Source organism: Gracilinanus agilis, chromosome 2 (assembly GCF_016433145.1).
Source record: "Gracilinanus agilis isolate LMUSP501 chromosome 2, AgileGrace, whole genome shotgun sequence".
Classification (NCBI taxonomy): domain Eukaryota; kingdom Metazoa; phylum Chordata; class Mammalia; order Didelphimorphia; family Didelphidae; genus Gracilinanus; species Gracilinanus agilis.
The window spans coordinates 77,090,881-77,114,242 of NC_058131.1; the positions used below are offsets into that span (position 1 = coordinate 77,090,881).

The 23,362-nt window shown below is 36.3% G+C and overlaps 1 protein-coding gene across 1 annotated transcript; it reads right to left on the reverse strand.

Moving 5' to 3' along the window:
- Positions 1–14,654: 14,654 nt before the first annotated feature.
- LOC123236814 (olfactory receptor 1N1-like) lies at positions 14,655–17,853 on the reverse strand. The gene is made up of 2 exons (XM_044663253.1): positions 17,094–17,853; positions 14,655–14,707 (listed from the first exon to the last, which is right to left on the reverse strand). Exons 1-2 carry the CDS (start codon positions 17,851–17,853, stop codon positions 14,655–14,657), a joined length of 813 nt encoding a protein of 270 aa, XP_044519188.1.
- Between the last annotated feature and the right edge of the window lie 5,509 nt (positions 17,854–23,362).

The window sequence follows — 23,362 nt, forward strand, 5'->3', positions numbered from 1 at the left end:
ACTAGCAATAAAAACAAGGAAGTAAAAGAGGCAAGTATTTATTAAGTATATATTCTAATATATTCTATATTCTAATATATTATTATGAAGAGATAATAATAATATATATTCAAATATATATGTATATATATATATATTCTAAACACTCCTGACCTCCCTAGATTTTCTAGTCACTATGTACAAAAACAAGTTCATAACCAGTTGCTCCAAACCCATATCTTCTTTTGACATTGCTCCTTTTTTCAGTGGCAGCACCATTCACCTTGTCTTCCACACTCAATCTTTGGGGCTTTCTTTAACTCTTTCTACTCTGTGTCATCTCATATCTAATCTGGTCAGTAATCCTGCCCATTTCACTTTTAATATCTCTAACACTGGCCTCTCCTTCCCCACTACATGATACAGATTATAGATTGCTTGACTTGGAGTCAGAGAAGACCTGAATTTAAATCTGGCCTGAGTGACCCTGGGGAAGTCACTTAACCTGTCTTGATATCCTCATTTATGAAATGGAGATAATAATAGTAACTACTTACTAGGATAAAATGACATAATATTTTTTAAATGCTTTGAAATCTTTTAAGTAATATACAAATGCCAGGAATTATTTTGTTATTACCATTATTATTATAAACTCAATTAATTAATATTAATCATATTAATTAATTTTATTAATTATTAATAATTAGTTAATAATTAATATAAACTCCATCCCTCTATAGGTTCTGTAATTTAGTCCTCTCATACCTTTGCTCCAGTTGTTTCTTATACCTGAAGCCCCTTTATCACATTTAACTGTTGAATTCCTTCCCAATCTCTGATTTTCATGGAAATGGAAAATTGTCCCTATTTGTTCAATCAGTAATATGTTGGACTTCACATGCAGCTGACTTATATCCTTGTCATGTACTAATTTTTAGAGTATTTGTTTCACAGAGGTAACGTGATCTAGTGGATAAAGAGCTCAGCTTTCTGTCAGCCTTACATCTGTCACACTGATTGTGTGATTCTGGCAAGTCATTTGGTGTCTCAATGCCCCATCCCAAGCAACCAGGACCCCAAGTGTCAAAGCAGTTACAAACCTACATTGGTCATGGGAGTCTCTTTGCTGAGAGATTCCTCTGCCAGTTAAATCATAGCTTGAAAACAAATGAAAAACAAAAAATGAAACTCAAAAAGAAGTGAGGCTGAGAGAAAGATAGATATTTACCATCCATTACCTCCAGCTGTTCTGCTTATTTCAGATGCTGAGAAATTGTCACTGAGTGGACAATTTCTTCTGGCACCTGTCCTCTGCTCCTGATGATAGGAATTCTAGGACTGGTCAGGGAATATCAGGGACCTTCTTTGCCTTGAAGAGAAGAGAAAATGTGTTTCACAGACTGTAGGTTTCTAGATTGGACAAGGGAAAGAAAGAAAATTCTTTGTCCTCAGTCTTGTCATTTAGAAGCATAAGTGTGGGGCCATGGAGCCCCACACAGAACCAGTGTGAATTAAGGATTAGGTAGCTGAGTCCTAAGTACCTTTCCCCAACTCTACCTCCCCTCCCCCTGCTCCCAGAAGATTGAAGCTCTTGCTTTCTTAACTGGCACTTTGATAGCCTTGGAAAATACTCCCCAAAGATTCATTAGGGAAGATGCATAATTGTCTGACCATCTATGTCCCCCTCTCACTCGCTAGATCTTTCCCTCCTGGAGCAGAGGGGAGGGTCCCCAGGATAGAACTCTGCATTGAGAGATCTAATGAAGTGTCCATGCTCCAGATGCCTCAGAGCAATTAGTTTGGGGTTCTTTTTTGTTATCTCCACAATATTTTAACACTTGAAGTAGGAGATAGTAGAAAGCAGTGTTCTCATTGTTAGACCCCTTGGGCTCTGAATAAAATCTATCTCCTGAACAGGAACCCAGTTTCCATTCCTGTTCTTGTCCAGGGGAATTTTTAGCTTATTGCTTCCCTCTGTCCATCCCAGACCCTGTTTCACCATATCCTAGAGATGGGAGGTCCTAGGTTCAAATCTGACCTCAGACACTTCCCAGCTGTGTGACCCTGGGCAAGTCACTTGACCCCCATTGCCTACCCTTACCACTCTTCTGCCTTGAAGTCAATACACAGTATTGACTCCAAGACATAAGGTGAGGGTTAAAAAAAATTAAATAGCCCCCGCTGTCAACAAGTTTCCATTCTGTCAAGGGAGACAAGTTCTATACCAATAGGTAAAAAAAAATAGTCAGACTAAGTTCCAGGTCAGGGTAAGGCATGGACACTAGCACCTTCACAGAATATGAAAAACCATATTACAATCATCAAAATTTCATAGGCACAGAATTCTGATTTTTAATCAAAATGTTAATCTTTTTGTTACCTTTAGTTATTATATTATCTACTTTCCCAATATATTCTTCCCCCATCAACTATCCTCCCAGAGACACAACACTTCGAACAAGAATTTTAAAAATGGGAAAAAAGAATTGGTATAAACGACCACCCACTCAAATTATAAACCTGGAGTCAGAAAGTGAGAGTGGAAGAAACAAAGTAGAACTTTGCCTTCCCTGCCTTCTACTTTCACTTTCCTATCCCTTTGGGTTGGAAGATGAACAGAGACACTCAGTGATCCCTCCTCTGGGGGCCACTGAAATGACCAGTGGGACATCCTTGCCAGTTGGGGGAGGGAGTCCAGGGTCTCTTTACTGGTCCAGGATTCCCTTCCAATGCACCAAACTGTGTGGATAAAAATGACCATCCACTCGATTTACAAACCTGGAGTCAGAAAGTAAGAGTAGAAGAAGCAACCTTTATTCTTTCTCATGAGAAAGGGCAAGCTGCCTCTTGGGGTAAATGCAATGTATGGGTGCAGATAAAAACATGACATAGGTTCCTAAGTTAGATGAACCCTTCCCTCCTTGTCTGATCCCTTTGTCTGGGAGCCAAGACTTACAATCTACTCCTGAAGTCTACCCCAATAAGAGAACAGCATGATACAGAGCATGAGCTTATCAAAAGCTCTTACTTGACAGGAGTAAGGTGAAGAGTGACTTCCTTAACTTTCAAAGGTAGGAATAGATAAAGAAGTAGAACAGCCTGATTATTTTCCTTATTGCTTGAGATATAACAGGACACCCGTTAAGTGAGATTAGGAGTCCCACAACTTCCCATCTCCCAAATTTCACAAGATATTCTTGAGGTCTTATTCTATAAGCCTAAGCAGACTTTTCGTTTTTACACATTCAATTCCTGATGGGGGAAGTAGGATGGCCATCTTTCCTGAGAAGAACACAATTTCTCTTTTATTTCTCACAATTCAGGCTGTCCTACCTCCTTATCTCTTCATACCTTTGAAAGTTAGGGATTCACTCTTAAATTTAACCCTCCCAAATAAGGGTTCTTGAAGAGCTCATGCTATGTATGTATATATATATATATATATATATATATTAAACCCTTATCTTCTGTCTTGGAATAAATACTATGTATTGGTTCCAAGGCAGAAGAGTGGTAAGGGCTAGGCAATGGGAGTTAAGTGACTTGCCTAGGGTCACACAGCTAGGAAGTGTCTGAGGCCAAATTTGAACCCAGGACCTCACTCTGATCCTGACTCTCAATCCACTGAGCCACTTAGCTGCTCCCTCATGTTATGTATCTTGCTGTTTTCCGATGGGGTAGACTTCAGGCCTAGCTTGTGAATTCTGGCCCCCAGACAAAGGATTTGGACAAGGGGGGTGGTCCTCAAGTTAGGAACCTGTATAATATTTATATCTGCCCCCAGCCATTGCATTTGCCACAATAGGGCACTTGCTTCTTCTACTCTTCCTTTCTGACTTCAGGTTTGTAATTTCAGTGGGTGGTCATTTTTATTTCTCACAGACTCAATCAGAGAGAGAGGTAGAGAGAGAGAAACAGAGGACAAAAAGAGATAAGGAAGGGAATGAAATGAAAGGAGGGAGAGAGATAATAAAAATAGCATTAAGAACTCTGGAATTGTGGTGGATAGCAATGGCATAGCATGGGAGGAAATCTTTGGAGAAGACCAGAGCTGAAATTATTTTAAGCAATATAAACTTCAGAAACATAGTTACAGTTTTCAAAAAATTCATATAGCAGAATTTTATGAAGGAAAACTTGAAAATAACAAATATATCATTTTTATGAATGAAACATCTATAAAATGAAAGATAAAGTCCAAATTAACTAGAAAACAAAACGGCAATTCCTTTTCTATAAGAAACAATCAAAATGTAAAGACAGGTATATAGTTAAAATAAACCCGGAATAAAATATATTAAGCTTTCAGTGCTTCCAAAAAAGTAGGAGTTGCACTCATTATTTCAGATAAGTAAATAATTAAAATATGCACTGTCAAAAGAGGTAAGCTATATTATAGCTTAAAGACATGAATAATGAAAATTCAAATATTAAATATACATGCTCCAAATGGCATATAAGTATTTAAGCCAACAATTTTACAAGAAAACTTTGATGTTTATAAAATAATTATAAAAATTATAATATGATGTTTTTAAAGTATAAAATTTAGCACTTATCTTTCAAAACTAGGTAATATTTAATATGATTAACAAGGAGAAAATTATAGTTCTGAATAGAATATTGGAAAAACTAGCATGAATATAACTGTAGTAATTGTCAAATGGAAATATTAAGGAATGCATTTATTTTTATAATCACATTTTACATTTTGTTGAATTTATCATCTTCCACAGTGCAAAAATCACAATTCTAAAAAGGAAAAATATTGAATAAATCCTTTTAGATAATAATAATAAAAATAGTAAATAACAAAGGAAATATGAATAAAATACATTCCTAAAGATGAACTAAATAACAGCATCCAAAATAATGAATAGATCAAAGAACAAATAATAGATGTAATAGTTATATTAAACAAATGATATCAGAGTACATAAATATTCAGGATGTATCCAAAGTCAGCACAAAGAAATGTATATCTTTACAAATATATGTTTAAAAAAAGAGGGAAAGATAATACTGGTAGATTATGTATTTCTTAGGTAAGAAGATTCTATGGCCTTATATTCCATCTGCCTCAAAGCAATGATTTTCACCTCTACCAGCACAAGGCAACTTCTACCTCCTGATGCCAGCCCAGTCTCCCAAATAGGAGGTATAGAACCTTTGGTCCAAAGAGGCACAATCTTGGTGGAGAATGGAACTTCTTTTTCCTGCTGTGCATGTCAAGCTTCCACTTCTGTTGTGTCCTTTTCTTGTCTATTCTCCAGCCTTCATAGAGAAGAGGAATATTGAAACAGGGCCATTCATTTGATCATATGAAAATGTGTCTCCTATCTTATACTGCATTTATCTCCAGTCTGATCTCCAACCTCTTTTGGGAAGAAGAAGGGCATCTTCTACTTGATGATGAGCATTCTCATACTTGATCATACCCTTCATATCTCAATTATTCTGAACTGCTATAGGTCATCATCCACACTCCATTCCCCACCCTCCCACCACCTTTTTCCTATTTCCAAACCCCTTAAACTTCCCTCTTCAAAATTTGAACCAAATATTATCCACCTCTTCCACTGTGCCCCCTGGAACATCTGTTTCATTAGGCAACAAACTTTCTTTCATCTTATATCTTTTACATGCCTTTCATCTATTAACTGTTACTAAAACCTGACTCCTTCCAGATGGCACAACCCATTTGGCAATCCTTCCTAGTACTGACTGTATCTTCATTCATTCTCTTGGCTCACTGATTGAGATTGGGGAGTTGGAAAACTCCTTCCTCATTGCCACTTCCGGACTTTTCACCTATCTCCATTACTCAGTAACCTCCTTTACTTGGAGATTCATGCTAGTCACATATAGCAACCAATTAAAATTCTGGAAGCAGTTGTCTCTGAACCCCAACGTCACTCTCCTTCCTTCCTCAAATAGTTTGGTACATGGCTTATATTTTTTCTCTTACGAATAGCTGTAATAAAAATACTATTTGTACCCTTAATGACTTGATGAAATAAGAAGAAATATTACAAGAAAGAGAAAAGAATGAAAAATGACCCTACAAAATGTGAGATATTTCCAAGCAAAAATAAATGACCTAAAAAAGAGATTGAGGAGAAAACAATTTTTTAAATCACTGGACTATCTGAATAGAATCCAGAACATAAAAAGAGTCTTGACATCATATTTTAAGAAATATAAAGAGAAAACTGTCCAGATCTCTTAGAATCAAGGGACAGAATGAGAATAGAAGAATCCACCAATGACCTCCTGAAAAAAATCACCCAAATGAAAATTCTTTTTTTTAATTAAATTAATTAATTTAGAATATTTTTCCATGGTTACATGATTCATGTTCTTTCTTTCCCCTCCTCCCAACCCTCTCTCATAGCCAGCGTGCAATACCACTGGGTTTTACATGTATCATTGATCAAGACCTATTTCCATATTATTAATATTTGCATTAAGATGATTGTTTAGAATCTACATCCCCGGTCATGTCCCCATCTGACAATATGATCAAGCAAAAGTTTTTCTTCTGTGTTTCTACTCCCACAGTTCTTTCTCTGGATGTGGATAGCTTTCTTTTTCATAAGTCCCTCAGAATTGTTTGGGATCGTTGCACTGCTGCTAGTAGAAAAGTCCATTACATGGGATTGTGCCATAGTTTATCAGTCTCTGTGTATAAAGTTCTTTTGGTTCTGCTCCTTTCACTCTACATCAATTCCTGGAGGTCATTCCAGTTCACATGAAATTCCTCCAGTTCATTATTCCTTTCAGCACAATAATTTCCACCACCAATAGATACCACAATTTGTTCAGCCATTCCCCAACCAAAGGGCATCCCTTCATTTTCCAATTTTTTGCCACTACAAAGAGTTCAGCTATAGATACTTTTGAACAGATCTTTTTTTTTGCGTTTCTTTAATTATAAGAGACTTAGAACACTTTTTCATGTGCTTATTGATAGTTTTGATTTCTTTATCAGAGAATTGCCTATTCATATCTTTTGCCCATCCAAATGAAAATTCTTAAGAATAGTATAACCATTTTTTTGCAAATCAAAACAACTCTGAGGTATCACCTCACACGTAGCAGGTTGTCTAATATGACAGCAAAGGAAAGTAATAAATGTTGGAGTGGATGTGGCAAAATTGGGACACTAAAGCATTGTTGGTGGAGTTGTAAATTAATCCAACCATTCTGGATGGTAATTTGGAACTATGCCCAAAGGCTTTAAAAGATTGTCTGCCCTTTGATTTGGGTTTATACTCCAAAGAGATAATAGGAAAAAATATGTGTACAAAATATTTATAGCCACGCTATTTGTGGTGGCAAAAAAATTGGAAAATGAGGGAATGTCCTTCAATTGAAGAACGGCTGAACAAAATGTGGTATCCTTTGGTGATGGAATACTATTGTGCTCAAAGGAATAATGAACTGGAAGAATTCCCTGTGAACTGGAATGACCTGCAGGAATTGATGCAGAGTGAAAGGAGCAAAACCAGGAGAACATTGTACACAGAGACTGATACACTGTGGTACAATCCAACATAATGACATCTCTACTAGCAGCAGTGCAATGATTCAGAACAATTCTGAGGGACTTATGAGAAAGAACTCTATTCACATTAAGAGGAAGAACTGTGGGAGTAGAAACACAGAAGAAAAACAACTGCCTGAACACATGGATTGATGGGGATATTATTGGGGATGCAGATGCTAAATGATCACCCTAGTGCAACTATCAATAATAAGGAAATAGGTCTTGATCAATGATACATATAAAACCCAGTGGAATTATGTGTTGGCTACAGTGAGGGAGGGTGGGAGTTTGGGGGAGAGGGAAAGAACATGAATCATGTAACCATGGAAAAATATTTGAAAAAAAAAGACTGCCTGCCCTTTGATCCAGCCATACCATTGTTGGGTTTATACCCCAAAGAGATAATAGGAAAAAATATGTGTACAAATATATAGCCACATTCTCTGTGGTGGCAAAAATTGGAAAATGAGGGGATGCCCTTTGATTGGGGAATGGCTGAACAAATTGTGGTATATGCTGGTGATGGAATACTATTGTGCTCAAAGGAATAATGAACTGGAAGAATTCCCTGTGAACTGGAATGACCTGCAGGAATTGATGCAGAGTGAAAGGAGCAGAACCAGGAGAACCTTAAACACAGAGACAGATACACTGTGGTACAATCCAATGTAATGGACTTCTCTACTAGCAGCAATGCAATGATCCAGGACAATTCTGAGGGACTTATGAGAAAGAATACTATCCACATCCAGAGAAAGAACTGTGGGAGTAGAAACACAGAAGAAAAACTTTTGCTTGATCATATGGTTTGATGGGGATATGATTGGGGATGCAGATGCTAAATGATCACCCTAGTGCAACTATCAATAATAAGGAAATTGGTCTTGATCAATGATATATGTAAAACCCAGTGGAATTGCTCTTTGGCTCGGGGAAGGGGAAGAGAGAAGGAGAGGGAAAGAACATAAATCATGTAACTATGGAAAATATTCTAAATAAATAAAATTTTAAAAAATAATAATATTATAACCAATTTAAAAGAATTCTTTCCCTTTGAACCAGCCATACCACTGCTGGGTTAGTACCTCAAAGAGATAATAGGGAAAATACTTGTACAAAAATATTTATAGTTGAGCTCTTTGTGATGGTAAAAAATTGGAAAATGAGGGGATGCCCTTTGATTGGGGAATGGCTGAACAAATTGTGGTATCTAGTGGTGATGGAATATTATTGTGCTAAAAGGAATAATGAACTAGATATATACCTCCTGGATACCTCCAGGAATTGAGGCAGAGTGAAAGAAGCAGAATCAGGAGAACATTGTACACAGAGACTGATACAATATGGCACAATAGAATGTAACAGACTTTTCTACTTGCAGCAATGCTGTGGTCCAGGATAATCCAGGGGAATTTAGGAGAAAGAATACTATCCACATCCAGAGAAAGAACTATGGGAGCAGAAATGCAGAAGAAAAACCTATGATCAATCATGTGGGTTGGTAGGGATATAATTAGGATTCTGATGTTAAAAGATCACTCTACTGCAAATATGCATAACATGGAAATAGTTTTGAACAATCATACATGTATAACCCAGTGGAATTGCTTGTCAGCTTTGGGAGTGGGGAGGGAAAAGGGGTAAGAAAAATCATGAATCATGTAACCATGGAAAATATTCTATAAAAAATGAATATTATAGTAAAACTCCAGAGCATCCAAATCAAAGTAAAAAAAATCCAGAAAGAAAGAATACAATGATTGAGGAACCATAGTAAGAATTGTGATTTTTTTTGCCATCTGCTACTATAAAAGAGTAGAGAATTTGGAATACAATATTCCAGAAGACAAAGGATATAGGCTTACAGTCAAGAATAAGTTACTCAGTAAAAATGAATATAATTCTGTAGAGGAAAAATGTGGATCTTTAATGAAATTCCTGAGGAAAAGACCAAAGATGTACAGAAACTTAAAATAAATTGAGGAACTACTGAACAAGTTATGGTAGATAAATATGACATGATACTATTGTGTTATAAGATATGACGAAAGGAATTGTTTTGGAGAATTCTGAGAAGATTTACATAAACTGAATTAGAGTTAAGCCAATGGAATGAGGAGAAAATTTCACATGACAACCATATGATAAAGACAAATAGCTATGAAAAAATTAGGATCTCTGATCATCCTAATGGCCAACCACAACTTCAGAGGACTAATAATGAAATATCCTACCTACCTAATCACAGAGAGGTAATGGACTTAGAGTACAGAGTGAGACATATACATTTTTTTTTGGATATGATCAATGGACCAACTTTTGTTATCTATCGAACACCTCAAACTTAACTATTTTTTCATTAAAAGAAATTATTTTCTCTTCCTCCCATTCCTCACCTGACAGAACTATGTATGAAAAAAGTTCATTACCAAACAAAGAATATAGAGGATCACAGGAGATAAAATTAAAAGGATTTTGCACAAAAATATAATAAAGCTACAATTAAAAAGGAGACAATTAACTGGCAAAAAAAAAAACCTTTGCAGGAAGTTTTTCTGAAAAAGCTTTCATTGCAAGATATTTAAGGAAATGATTAAAATTTTAAGAGCCATTCCCTAACTGACAAATGATAAGGATATAAATAGACAAGTTCCTGGGGAAGAAACACAAGCTAACTATAGCCATATTTAAAAATACTCCCAAACACTACTAATTAGAGAAATGTATATAAAGCAATTCTGAAATTCTATTTCACACAACATACTCAGAAATAAATTTTGTTGCAGTTGTGTGGAAATATGCATGTTGATGCACTATTGGTAGTCTTGTGAATAGCTACAACTATTATAGAAAGCAATTTGTTATTGTATACAAAAGTTATTAAACAATATGGATTATTTGACCTATTATACCCCTTATAGGCCTATATTCATAAGAGATAAAAGAAGAGTTCTTTTATGTATAAAATATTTATAGCACATATTTATGAAAATGTATTAAATATAACACATGGCATATATATGCATATATAAAACAAAAAGAAATATATATATTTTTCATTTAATTAAATAATTTAGATTATTTTTCCATGGTTATGTGATTTATGTTCTTCACCTCCCTTCCTTCACCTCCCTCTTGTAGCCAACTAGCAATTCCACTGGGTTTTAAATGTGTCATTGATCAAGACCTCTTTTGCATTAGGGTGATTGTTTAGAGTCTATATCCCCAATCATATCCCCATCAAACCATATATGATCAAGCACTTGTTTTTCTTCTGTGTTTCTACTCCCACAGTTTTTCCTCTGGATGTGGATAGCATTCTTTTTCGTAAGTCCCTCAGAATTGTTTTGGATCATTGCATTGCTGCTAGTAGAGAAATCCATTACATTGGATTGTGCCACAGTGTGTCCTTCTCTGTGTAAGGTTCTCCTTGTTCTGCTTTCGCTCTGCATCAATTCCTTGATGTATCCTGGAGGTATATATCTAGTTCATTATTCCTTTTAGCACAATAGTATTCCATCACCATCAGATATCACAATTTGTTCAGCCATTCCCCAATTGAAGGCCACCTCTTCATTTCCCAATTTTTTTTTGTCATCACAAAGAGTGAGGCTATAAATATTTTTGTATAAGTCATTTTCCTTGTTTTCTCTTTGGGGTATAAATCCAATAGTGGTATGGCTGGATCAAAGGGTAGGCAATCTTTTAAAGCCCTTTGGGCATAGTTTGAAATTGGTTGGATCAATTCACAACTCCACCAGTAATGCATTAATGCACCTATTTTGCCCATCCCCTCTAACATTTATGACTTTCCTTTGCTGTCATATTGGCCAATCTGCTAGGTGTGAGGTGGTAGCTTAGAGTTGTTTTGATTTTCATTTCTCTTATTATAAGAGATTTAGAGCACTTTTTCATTTGCTTATTGATAGTTTTGATTTCTTTATCTGAAAATTGCCTATTTATGTCTGTTGACCATTTATCAATTGGGGATTTACACAGCATTTTGAGGTTTATGAAATGTTTTATAAACATCATTTCATTTTATCTTCATAACAACCCCAGGAGGTAAATTATATCATTCCCATTTTACAGATGAGAAACAGAGGCAAACAAATTAGTTAACCTGTCTAAGGTTGTACAACTTAGTAAAGGTCCAGAGCCAGATACAAACTTACTTTTTCCCAACTGCAAGTCTAACATACTATCCACTGAACCACCTCTAAGGATTGTTATAATTAGTAAAAAAAAACATCTTGACTAGTGATGGCCCCTTTTCATTTCAAAAATTTTTTTCAATATTCCCTCAAAAATGATAAGGAAAATAAAAATCTATTTTCAAAACTGGAAGTTTAACTATTTGCTACTTATTGCAATGGTGCTGAAGTTTTGTAGAAAAACAGAATGAACTATCTGCTTTATCAAAATGTGACTGGGAAGATAAGACATAAGATTTGTCAAACTGACACTTAGGTTCCTAGAGTCTTATGTCATCAAATGTCATTGTCTGGCGAAACTCCTTTGGTTGGAGATTGGTCTATTTCTTTACAGAATTTGATTCCTTTTCTCTTCCTTAAGTCTGAAGAACACTGCTGAATTAATGTGTGTCAATGACAAAAATGAAAGAGCAACATTAATTAACACGAATTCTGGGAACCTGCGTTACTGTCAAGAGCTGAGGTCATGGGGTCCCAATCATTAGCAGAGAAAACTCAGTAAAAATCTCTCAGTAGTAATAATATTAAACCTCACTGAAGTTTAGCTGCATGGAACCCAAAAGACTCTACCTCCAGCCACTAATTCTCTTTGCTCTTCACATCTTCAGGCTCCTACATTATAAATTTCTTTTCTATAAAAGCAAGCTTAAATGATTAAGATTCCTCAGTTTGGGAGATTTAGATGGGAAAGATACGAGTCTGTTAAATCTCAAAAAAAGAGGAAGATGGATATGTTCATTGAATGATGTAATACTAGAATGAATACTAGAATGAACTCTCCCTCTTCACCCAGCTCTTTCACCTGCATCTTAAAGTTCAAAAGATGTGAGTTAAGAAAATATAGATCTTTCTAAATAATTTAAGATTTCGGTAGCAACATTCAAACAGCTTCTTATCTTTGTTATGTCATAAATTCTCTGGCACTGTTTCCTCATCTAGAAAATGGAGGTGAGGTGTGAATGGGTAGTTTTCAGATAAAGGTATCAAAGCCATTTGTAGGTATATGAAAAAATGCTCTAAGTCACTAGTGATTGGAGAAATGCAAACCAAAATAATTCTGAGGTATCACCTCATACCCATCATATTGCCTAAAATGACAAAAGGGGGACAAATATTAGAAGAATGTAAAAAGTATGGACATTAATATACTGTTGGTAGAACTGTGAACTGATTCAACCATTTTGAAGTGCAATTTAGAATTATATCCACAGTTTTAAACTCAGTATACCCAAAGACCCAGCAATACCATTTCTCTATGGTGGTAAAGAGCTGGAAGTCAAGGGAATATCTATCAAATGGAAAATGACTAAACGAATTGTGCTTTATATTTATGATGGAGTACTACTGTGCCATAAAAATTATAAGTATATTATTTTTTTAAAACTTGGAAAGAACTACATGAGATAATAAAGAGTGAAATGAGAGGTACCAAGAGAATAATATATTCAGCTACAGATTTAATATTTGAAGAATAACTCATGAATGTTTTCCTCCAAAGTGAACTGAAAAATGGAAACAAGAAATACATAATATATATGTATACACATACATATATATATCTTTGCTAGATGATGATTTCTATAGTGTAGGAGGGAGAAAGGAGTTGAGATACCCAGAAATGAATTCTATTAATAAAAGTAATCATACACATATATATATACATACCCATATATATTAATATTTTATAAGAAAAAAGTAAAGATTTAAACCAATCATTCATAGCTCAAAAATAATTAATTTTATGATTTTGAACCATAAAATCATTCACAGTGTAAGTTTTCTGGTTTCCTTCCAAGTTTAACCTACACTTAAGTATCAGCTCCTTCTGCAATATCTCCAACAAATCACCATTCAGCCTCAGCCTGAAAACCTGCAGTAGGAAGAACTTACTGCCTTCTGAGGCAGCATTATCTTACTTTTGTCAGATATAATTCTTAGAAAGTTTCTTCTCAGCTAAAATCTTGCCTCTATGTAAATTTTGCTCATTGCTTTGAGTATTGTCCTCTGAGGTTAAGCCAGATGAGTCCTTCACTGTAGACCTTCAGATCATTGAAGACAGATACAACATTGGTTGAAAAATTTTCAAGTACATTAAATATGGATTATGCAATTGTTTTTACTGATCCTCGTCTCCTACCACTTTGATTTCCTTTAATAGTTTTATCCTTCTCCTCTGGACAGAGTCTAACTTCTCAATAACCTTCCTAGAATGTTGCTATCAGAACCAGGTACTAATGATGCATTGTATTCTGCTCAAGGTAAAGTGTGCTGAATATATTGCTTTCTTTTTTAAACCTTTATTTTCCATTTTGGGATCAATATTGGTTCCAAGACAGAAGAGTGGTAAGGGCTAGCCAATTAGGATTAAGGTCTTACCCAGGGTCACACAGCTAGAAAGTAGCTAAGACAAGATTTGATTGCAGGACCTCCAATCTCCAGGCCTCGCCTCCAATCCACCAATCCACATAGCTGCCCTGAACATATTTCATCTCAAAATGAATCCCAAGATGGAACTGGTTTTCTTGACTATTCCTACACTACCTGATACATTTCAAATGAATTACTGTGTAAACACATATTCTACCTATTGTTCTTGTACCATTGATTTTAAGTTATTTTTTTAAATTTTTAAATGTATTTTCTTTTTTCATTACAAACATTTAAGAATTACTGCTACTTCTTGAGAAATTTTTTGTACCCAAATAAAACATATAATTAAAATTAATAATACAGTTAATTCAACTAAAAGTGCACATGGCATTTTATATCTGAAGCATCCTACCAGCTCTCAATTTAAACATTTTAAAAAATTTATTCTCTACTACTCCCAGCCCTACTACATTGGAAAAAAAGAAAAATGAATTTATTATAATAAACGTACCTAGTCAAACAAAAAAATCCTTCAGTGGTTAATCTGTCATCTCTCTGTAAAGGATAGCATGTTTCATCATCATGATCAGTCCTATGGAATGATGAATGGACATTGTATTAATCCTAGTTCTTAAAAATTTCAAAGTTTTTTGTTTTATAGTGTTATTGCATAAATTGTTCTCCTGATCCTTCTTTTTTTCTAGGTATTAGTTTATAAAAGTCCTCAAAATTGCACATATATTAATAGGAGTACAAATTGTCCTTCTAACTCTGCTGACTTCATTCTTTCTTTTGTAATGGAAAAAGAAGAACCAGAAGGCAAAGAAACATTGAGGAATTGCAGAATCATTTGTGATCTATTCATGTAATGTTGAACTACTATGCTGTAGGAAATGAGGAAACTGATGATTTCAAAAGTCTATACAAATTTATATGAACTGATGCTATTGATTTTTTTAAATGCAAGAGCTAGACTTCAAAATTTCTCCCTATTGTAATTAGTTTTTGCAAGAAGCCATCTTGGACAAACAGTTGCTAGTTGACAGTTCAGAGTTTAGAATTTCCAGATCTGGCATGAGCTGGCATGAGACTGGAAAAGACTGTTGGAGCAACCCCTATAAATAGTAGATCAACCTTAAATGAAGGAACTCAGTATTGAGTGATTGGTAGGTGGATAGGGTGGTAGGAAATCTCTCCAGCCAATCTAAAAGCTGTACCATAAACTTGCAACAGTTGGTCCTATTTAGGGGCAGTTGCTCGGACCTGATAGTCTCATAGTTTGCTATCAACTATTATTTACCATCATCAATCAAATCATTTATCAATAACATAAAGAAACCATCCCTGAAGATCAAGGATCATCTATAACCAGCCAAGTTCAAGTCTGTCATTTCTCACTGAAAGCTTGACCTAGGTCCCCAAGTCAACAACTGTATCAAGATTCCATTTGAGGCTTCCCCTCTGGGGAAGGCCAAAAGGCTTACCAACTAGTTTAGATCAATTAGTTCCATTTATCCTCAACCCTTTTTTCTAACTCAACTTCCCTCAGTCCTTTACCATCTTTAAGTTATTCCAGTTAAAGTTATTTAAAGTAGTTTACCTTAATATTCAAGATATGTCTACTAGTTTATTACTCCTGCTAGAAGAAGAATCTCACTGAGTGGCTTGTCAGTTTAACTGGTACTCTGATAGAGTCAGTTTTCATAGGCAGATATCAACTCCTGCCCGTGACGAATCTCAAAGCTTCCAAAACCATCTACACAATTACAGTCAATTGTACTAAGAAGGTACTGAGTTATTTAATATCAAGGATTTAGTTAGCTGATCCTGTCAGTTGAGAATCTAAGTGCCCACCTTACTGGCCTGTTGTAAAGAGGGACGCTGTCCAGCTGCTAATTTGCCAGAATAGCCTGTGCATATTTCCCCATCCTTACACTACTAAATGTGTTCTTTCTTGTGAAAAAGAACCCAAGGTTTTATTGTACTATACATTCAATATGAGTCAATAGTGTGATATAAAAGCCCCCAAAACTAATGATAGCTTAGGATGAATTAAAGGGGAAGGAGGTGCACTGCAAGAGATTGAATAGTTGTAGTTTACCTCTGACTCAGTCAGACCATTTCTGGAATATTGCTTTCTACTTTGGACACCATATTTAATAAATAAAAAAGATACATGTTGAGGCATTGCAAAGAGGTTGAATAAGAATAGTGAGATGAGAGTTGAAGGAATTATGTGGAATTGGGTGTTGAAGAGAAGAGATAGAAGGATAAGAAGGGCATCATCATGGTCTTCAGGAATTGGAAGGCACAAAGGGATTAGACCTGATATTCTTGGACCCTACAAAACAACAGGGAGAAGTTTTAAAGAAGCCAATTAAGATTTGACATCAGATTGAAGGTGGGAATGTTGTTAAGAGGATATTTGGTCAAGTATAGTTTAGGTTATAAGTACTCAGATGTCTTTTCTAGTTCTTAGATTCTGTGGGTCAGTGAAGAAGGCTCTAATTCTAATTTTTGACTTAGTTTGGGATGTTTGTTATGTCATCTCAAGTAACTCTTCTAGTGTCATGCCCTCTTGTAAGTTTGATCATCGTGGCATTTGTGACAATTCAAGTCACTGTTAAAAACGTTGAGTAGCACAGAGCTAAAGACAAAGCCCTGGGGCATTTCCTTAGAGACTTGTCTTCAGGTTTTCTTTAACTCATTAAAAATGAATACTTTTCTAAGCAGACCAAGGCTAAAGTTGAAAAGAAGAGTCTGAGAGGATCAGGATAGAGAACCAATGGGTCAACATATCTGAGAGGCAAATATCTTGCCTCTGAAGAGACTCCTCAGGGCCACCTTCATGTCTTGATTTCTCAGGCTATAAATGAAAGGGTTTAGCATTGGAGTTACTACTGTGTATACCATGGAGGTCACAATGTCTTTGGTGGGGAAAGTAGATGAAGGGCAGAGATACACACTGAAGAGCGTACCATAAAACGTACAGACCACAGAGAGGTGAGAGCTACAAGTAGAGAAAGCTTTGCTCCTGCCACCCCCTGAGGATGGCATTCTGAGAATGGTGTAGACAATGCAGATATAAGAGACCAGAGTGCATAGGAAAGGAACTGTCATAATTGGACCACCTACAACAAAAACCATTAACTCATTAATATGAGTGTCAGAGCAAGATACTTTCAACAGGGGACTGATGTCACAAAAAAAGTGGGATATTTCCCCAAGCACACAGAAGGACAATTTTGCCATGAGTAAAGTGTGCAAGAGAGCATGGAGATTAGTGATCACCCAGCACACGCTCACCAGAACGACACACACCCGTGGGCTCATGGCCGTGCCATAATGGAGTGGGTGACAGATGGCCATGTAGCGATCATATGCCATCACCGCAAGCAGGAAACTGTCCATATCCCCAAAGGAAAGAAAGAAATAGAGTTGTGTCAGGCACCCTGTGTAGGAGATGGTGTGATGCTGTGTATAAAGGTTGAATAACATCTTCAAGACTGTGCTGGAAGATAGACCAATGTCAGCAAAGGAGAGACTGGCCAGGAAGAAATACATGGGGGTGTGCAGGCGGGCTTCGGAGACAATGGCCAGGAAGATGAGTATATTCCCTGCCATGGTGACCAGGTACATGGACAGAAACAATCCAAAGAAGAGATGTTGGTGTTCTGGCCACTGGGAGAGCCCCCGGAGAAGAAACTCGGAGACGCTGGTCTGGTTTCCATGTCCCATGTCACTGACATGTTAAAGCATCACAAAATGAAAGACCTAAAGAAAATAAATGAGCATGCTTTAAATATCTCACAGAGTGGAGTGGAGATAACTAGACTCAGAATCAATACACCTGCATGCCTTTCATTCCATCCTCTAAGCTTATTTGGGTGACCTTTCCTCTCTTCTTTTCATCTTTAATCTCTACTCAAATACTATCTATTTTTTCTATACATATACTCATAATTCCTTTACCCTTAAAATGTTTTTGCTGCCACTTTTCTCAAGCCAAGAGTCTATCTTTCTATTCCCCTTCATTGCTAACCTCCTTTTAAAAAAGCAGCATAGACTCAGGATTTACATTCATTTCTCTCTCCCATCCCTTAATAAAATATCTAGATTCCTCTGCAAGAAATACTATACTAAAGTCTGGATATCAACAGGATTTTCTTAATGGTCTGTTTTTGCATATATACATCTCTAATTCTCAGAGGACAAGAGGAGAGAGTATTGTAAGAATATAAATAACTTTACTATGATTTTACAAAAGAAGAGAACAAGGATGCCCCAAAGTATCATTGCAATGGAGTACAAGGATAGGAGGCTTGGTGCAGAACAAGGCTGAGTCTCTTGCTGGAGAGAACAACAAGTTTGGAGTCAGGAAAATCTGAAACACTCTCTCAGTGACTCTCAGCTAGTGACTTGACCTGTATCTGCCTTATTTTCCTCAATTGTAAAATGAGGATATTTATAGAAGCTACTTTCTAGAGTTATTGTGATGATTAAATGTGATCATACTTGCACTTAGCACAGTGTTTAGAATATAGTTATAGTTAATAAATACTTGTTTCCTTTATTTCTGCCTTTTTCTCCCTTAGAGCCCTTTCTGAAGAGGAAAAGCCCTACTGGCCTTCAGATATGCTTTAATCAGTGATAAAATCTTAACAGGAGGGGCAGCCATGTGGTTCAGTGGATAGGATGTTAGGTCTGGAAATGAGAGGCTCTGCATTGAAATGTGAACTCAAGGCACTTCTTAATTTTGTGACTTTAGGCAAGTCACTTAACTTTAACTGTCTAGCCCTTACCACATTTCTGTCTTACAAGTGATACTCAGACAGATAGTAAGACAGTTGGTTAGGATGATATTGTTTTTTTTTTAAACTTAGCATGTAGGGAATTGAGGAAAAAATTTAAAAATCAAACATAAAATGAGGATACAGTTTAGTTATGACTTTTCTGGAGTCTATTTTCTTGGAGAGTTCCATGGAACACCCTCAGTTTAAACAATTTTCTCAGTGTGACACAGCTAGTATGTGTCAAAGGCATGCCCCTTTTTAATAATAGAAATAATAATAATTAAGAACAAGAAGAACCAACATTTATATAAGCCTTACAAAAGCTCAAGCACTGTGCTAAGTACTTTAAAACATGATTTCAGCTATTTCTTAAAATAGCTCTTTAAGGTATATACTATTGTTATTGCTATCTTATTTGTTAATTAATAATTAAATTAATAATATGTGTATAATTTTGGAATCCAACCTCCTCACAGGTTGTGTGTGTGTCTGTGTGTGTATGTGTGTGTGTAGTAGGTTTGTGTGTATACTTGAATATTTTAGAGTTTGTAAAGAGAAACAGAATCAGAGAAGGCAGAGAGCCTGTCTTGGGGATATCCTATCCTAGAGTTATGAAACCCTTGTTTTCTTGTCCTGCCTCAGTCACATACTGTCAGTGTGACTTGAAACATCACCCTTTACCTGACAGTGCCCCAGGTCACATGCTAAGACTATCGACTGTGGAGTACTTGCACATCTGCAATGGTAGAGGATGTCTCTTACCCAGAGTTCCCTACATGTATAAAATCACAGGTCTTGACAAAAAAAAAGTTTTGTAAAGCACCTTGTAGTCATTATCTATCTGCCCTGATCTTCACAATAAACCAGTGTGGGTAGATACCTTGGGAATTATTTTGCTCCTTTTACAAATGAAAAGAATTGAGTGAAATAGATGATTTCCTCATGGTTGCAGAAGAAGTGAATATCAGTAGAGGGGAATCATACCGAAGTCTCCACTGAAGCCAAGCCCCCAACTCTTTCCACCAGTCTCTGGTCTACCTCTAAGCCCTTGTTCAGTCTAGTTGCTCTGTTTGTAGTGCTCTCTTCCTTCTCTCTGGGTATCCTCAGCCATCCTTCAAAGTGCAGCTCCCATTCTATCTTCTCCCAGAAGCCTTTCTTAGAAGCCCCCACTTACCTTCATCTCTGAGTACTGAGCATCTGTTGTTTGTGACACAATATTGGTGCTTACTTTCTATGGCCTTGATGGTTGGCTGCTAAAGTAATATGTTCTGGAGTTGGAGTCAAGGGGAACTGACTTTCCTGGAATCCTGTCTTAGACATTCTTCAGACTAGTTCCTTACCTCAAACCCCAGTTGTCTGAATCAAGGGGAAGTATACTGGTTGTTCTGCCCAAGGTGGGCCAATTAAGAGTTAATGGAAATCTAACAATGGGGAGATCTCTCTCATTTGGTGACTATACTCTTTCCAACAGCTTCACATATCATTCCTAAGTCTCTGTTTCTAGTCCTGACTACTTTCCTGTACTCCTGAAAACTGGGCATCTGAGCTCAAATTTAAACTCAGGACCTCTTGCTTGTTTCCAGGCCCAGGACACTATCCACTGAGCCACCTAGCTGCCCTTCATGTTAAGGTTTTATCATTGATTAAAATGTATATGATGGCTACTAGGGCTTCCCTTCTTCAGAAAGGACACTAGTGATAAAAAGAAGGAAGTAAAGGAAGCAAGTATTTATTAAGTATATATATTCTAATATATTCTATATTCTAATATATATTATGTAGTGATAATAATATGTTCTAATATATATATATATATTCTAAACACTCCTGACTTCCCTAGATTTTCTAGTCACCATGTACAAAAACAAGTTCATAACCAGTTGCTCCAAACCCATATCTTTGGAGGTTTCTTTAACTCTTTCTACTCTGTGTCATCTCATATCTAATCTGGTCAGTAATCCTGCCCATATCACTTTTAACGTCTCTAACATTGGCCTCTCCTTCCCTGCTAAATGATACAGGTTATAGATTGCTTGACCTGGAGTAAGAAAAGACCTGACTTTAAATCTGACCTGAGTGACCCTGGGCAAGTCACTGAACCTTTGTCTGTCTCAATTTCCTCATTTATGAAATGGAGATAATAATTGTAACTACTTACCAGCATAAAATGACATAATATTTTTTAAATTCTTTGAAAACTTTTAAGTACTATACAAATGCAAGGAATTGTTTTTATTATTACCATTACTATTATTATAAACTCATTTACTGTCCATCCCTCTATAGGATCTGTAATTTATTCCTCTCACACCTTTGCTCCAGTTGTTTCTTATACCTGAAGCTCCTTTATCACATTTCACTGTTGAATTCCTTCCCAGTCTCTGATTTTCATAGAAATGGAAAATTGTCCCTATTTGTTCAATCAGTAATATGTTGGACTTCACATGCAGCTGACTTATATCCTTGTCATGTACTAATTTTTAGAGTATTTGTTTCACAGAGGTAACGTGATCTAGTGGATAAAGAGCCCAGCTTTCTGTCAGCCTTACATCTGTCTCACACTGACTGTGTGTTTCTGGCAAGTCATTTGGTGTATCAATGCCCCATCCCAAGCAACCAGGACCCCAAGTGTCAAAGCAGTTACAAACTTACATTGGTCATGGGAGTCTCTTTGCTGAGAGATTCCTCTGCCAGTTAAATCACAGGTTGAAAACAAATGAAAAACCAAAAATGAAATCCAAAAGAAATGAGGCTGAGAGAAAGATAGATATTTACCATCCATTACCTCCAGCTGTTCTGCTCATTTCAGATGCTGAGAAATTGTCACTGAGTGGACAATTTCTTCTGGCACCTGTCCTCTGCTCCTGATGATAGGAATTCTGGGGCTGGTCAGGGAATATCAGGGACCTTCTTTGCCTTGAAGAGAAGAGAAAATGTGTTTCACAGACTGTAGGTCTCTAGATTGGACAAGGGAAAGAAAGAAAATTCTTTGTCCTCAGTCTTGTCATTTAGAAGCATAAGTGTGGGGCCATGGAGCCCCACACAGAACTAGTGTGAATTAAGGATTAGGTAGCTGAGTCCTAAGTACCTTTCCCCAACTCTACTTCCCCTCCCCCTGCTCCCAGAAGATTGAAGCTCTTGCTTTCTTAACTGGCACTTTGATAGCCTTGGAAAATACTCCCCAAAGATTCATTAGGGAAGATGCATAATTGTCTGACCATCTATGTCCTCCTCTCACCCCCCAGATCTTTCCCTCCTGGAGCAGAGGGGAGGGTCCCCAGGATAGAACTCTGCATTGAGGGATCTAACAAATTGTCCATGCTCCAAGTGCCTCAGAGCAATTAGTTTGGGGTTCTTTTTTGGTATTTCCACAATCCTTTAATACTTGAAGTAGGAGATAGTAGAAAGCAGTGTTCTCATTGTTGGACCCATTGGGCTCTGAATGAAATCTATCTCCTGAACACGATCCCTATCTCCATTCCTGTTCTTGTCCAGGGGAATTTTTAGCTTATTGCTTCCCTCTGTCCATCCCAGACCCTGTTTCACCATATCCTACCCTTGGACCTGAAACTAGAGGGTAATCAAACACTTAATCAGTCAATTAATAAGCATTTATTTAACACATTTTACGTCCCAAGACTATACTAGACACAGGGATAAGAAAGATTAAAAATTAAATATCCCCTGCTGTCAACAAGTTTCCATTCTGTCAAGGGAGACAAGTTCCATACCAATAGGTACAAAAAAATAGTCAGACTAAATTCCAGGTCAGGGTGAAGCATGGACACTAGCACGTTCACAGAATATGAAAAACCATATTACAATCATCAAAATTTCATAGGCACAGAATTCTAATTTTTAATTAAAATGTTAATCTTTTTGTTACCTTTAGTTACTATATTACCTACTTTCACAATGTATTCTTCCCCCATCAACTATCCTCCCAGATACACAACACTTTGAACAAGAATTTTAAAAATGGGAAAAAAGAATTTGCAAAAACTTTTTTCTCTGAAATTTGATGTTCTTTGCAGTCTATCACATCCATATTACATAGTATTAAGTTCTCTGAAGACAAGTTCCTCTGTCCCTACTTAACCTTGATTTGGGCATGATAGTGACTTAAAACTTTACTAGCCCCAGTGTACTAGAATGTTGTTAAGCTTTTGCAACCGGTATAGCTATTGTGAAGTTGAGGCTCTCTGCATGCCATGCTGAAACTTTTTAGTTCTTCAGTAAAGCATGATTCAATTTCTACACATACACACAGTAGATATATATGTATGTATGTATGTATGTATATGTGGATATATTAATCCTATACATGCAACATATATACACAACACACATATATACATGGTTATAGTATTCATACTTATATGCATATGTGTCCTTAGGCACATACATATACATAAATACATATAGATTAAATGGAAATAGAGATGGTATATTGA

Bases quoted from the DNA above. Each gene is read 5' to 3' on its own strand.
- LOC123236814 (XM_044663253.1), bottom strand. From the start codon at position 17,853: ATGGGACATGGAAACCAGACCAGCGTCTCCGAGTTTCTTCTCCGGGGG. The intron at 14,708-17,093 runs GTACGCTCTTCA...ATCATTCCATAG, and splicing joins TGTGGTCTGTACGTTTTATG to GACTGATCATGATGATGAAA.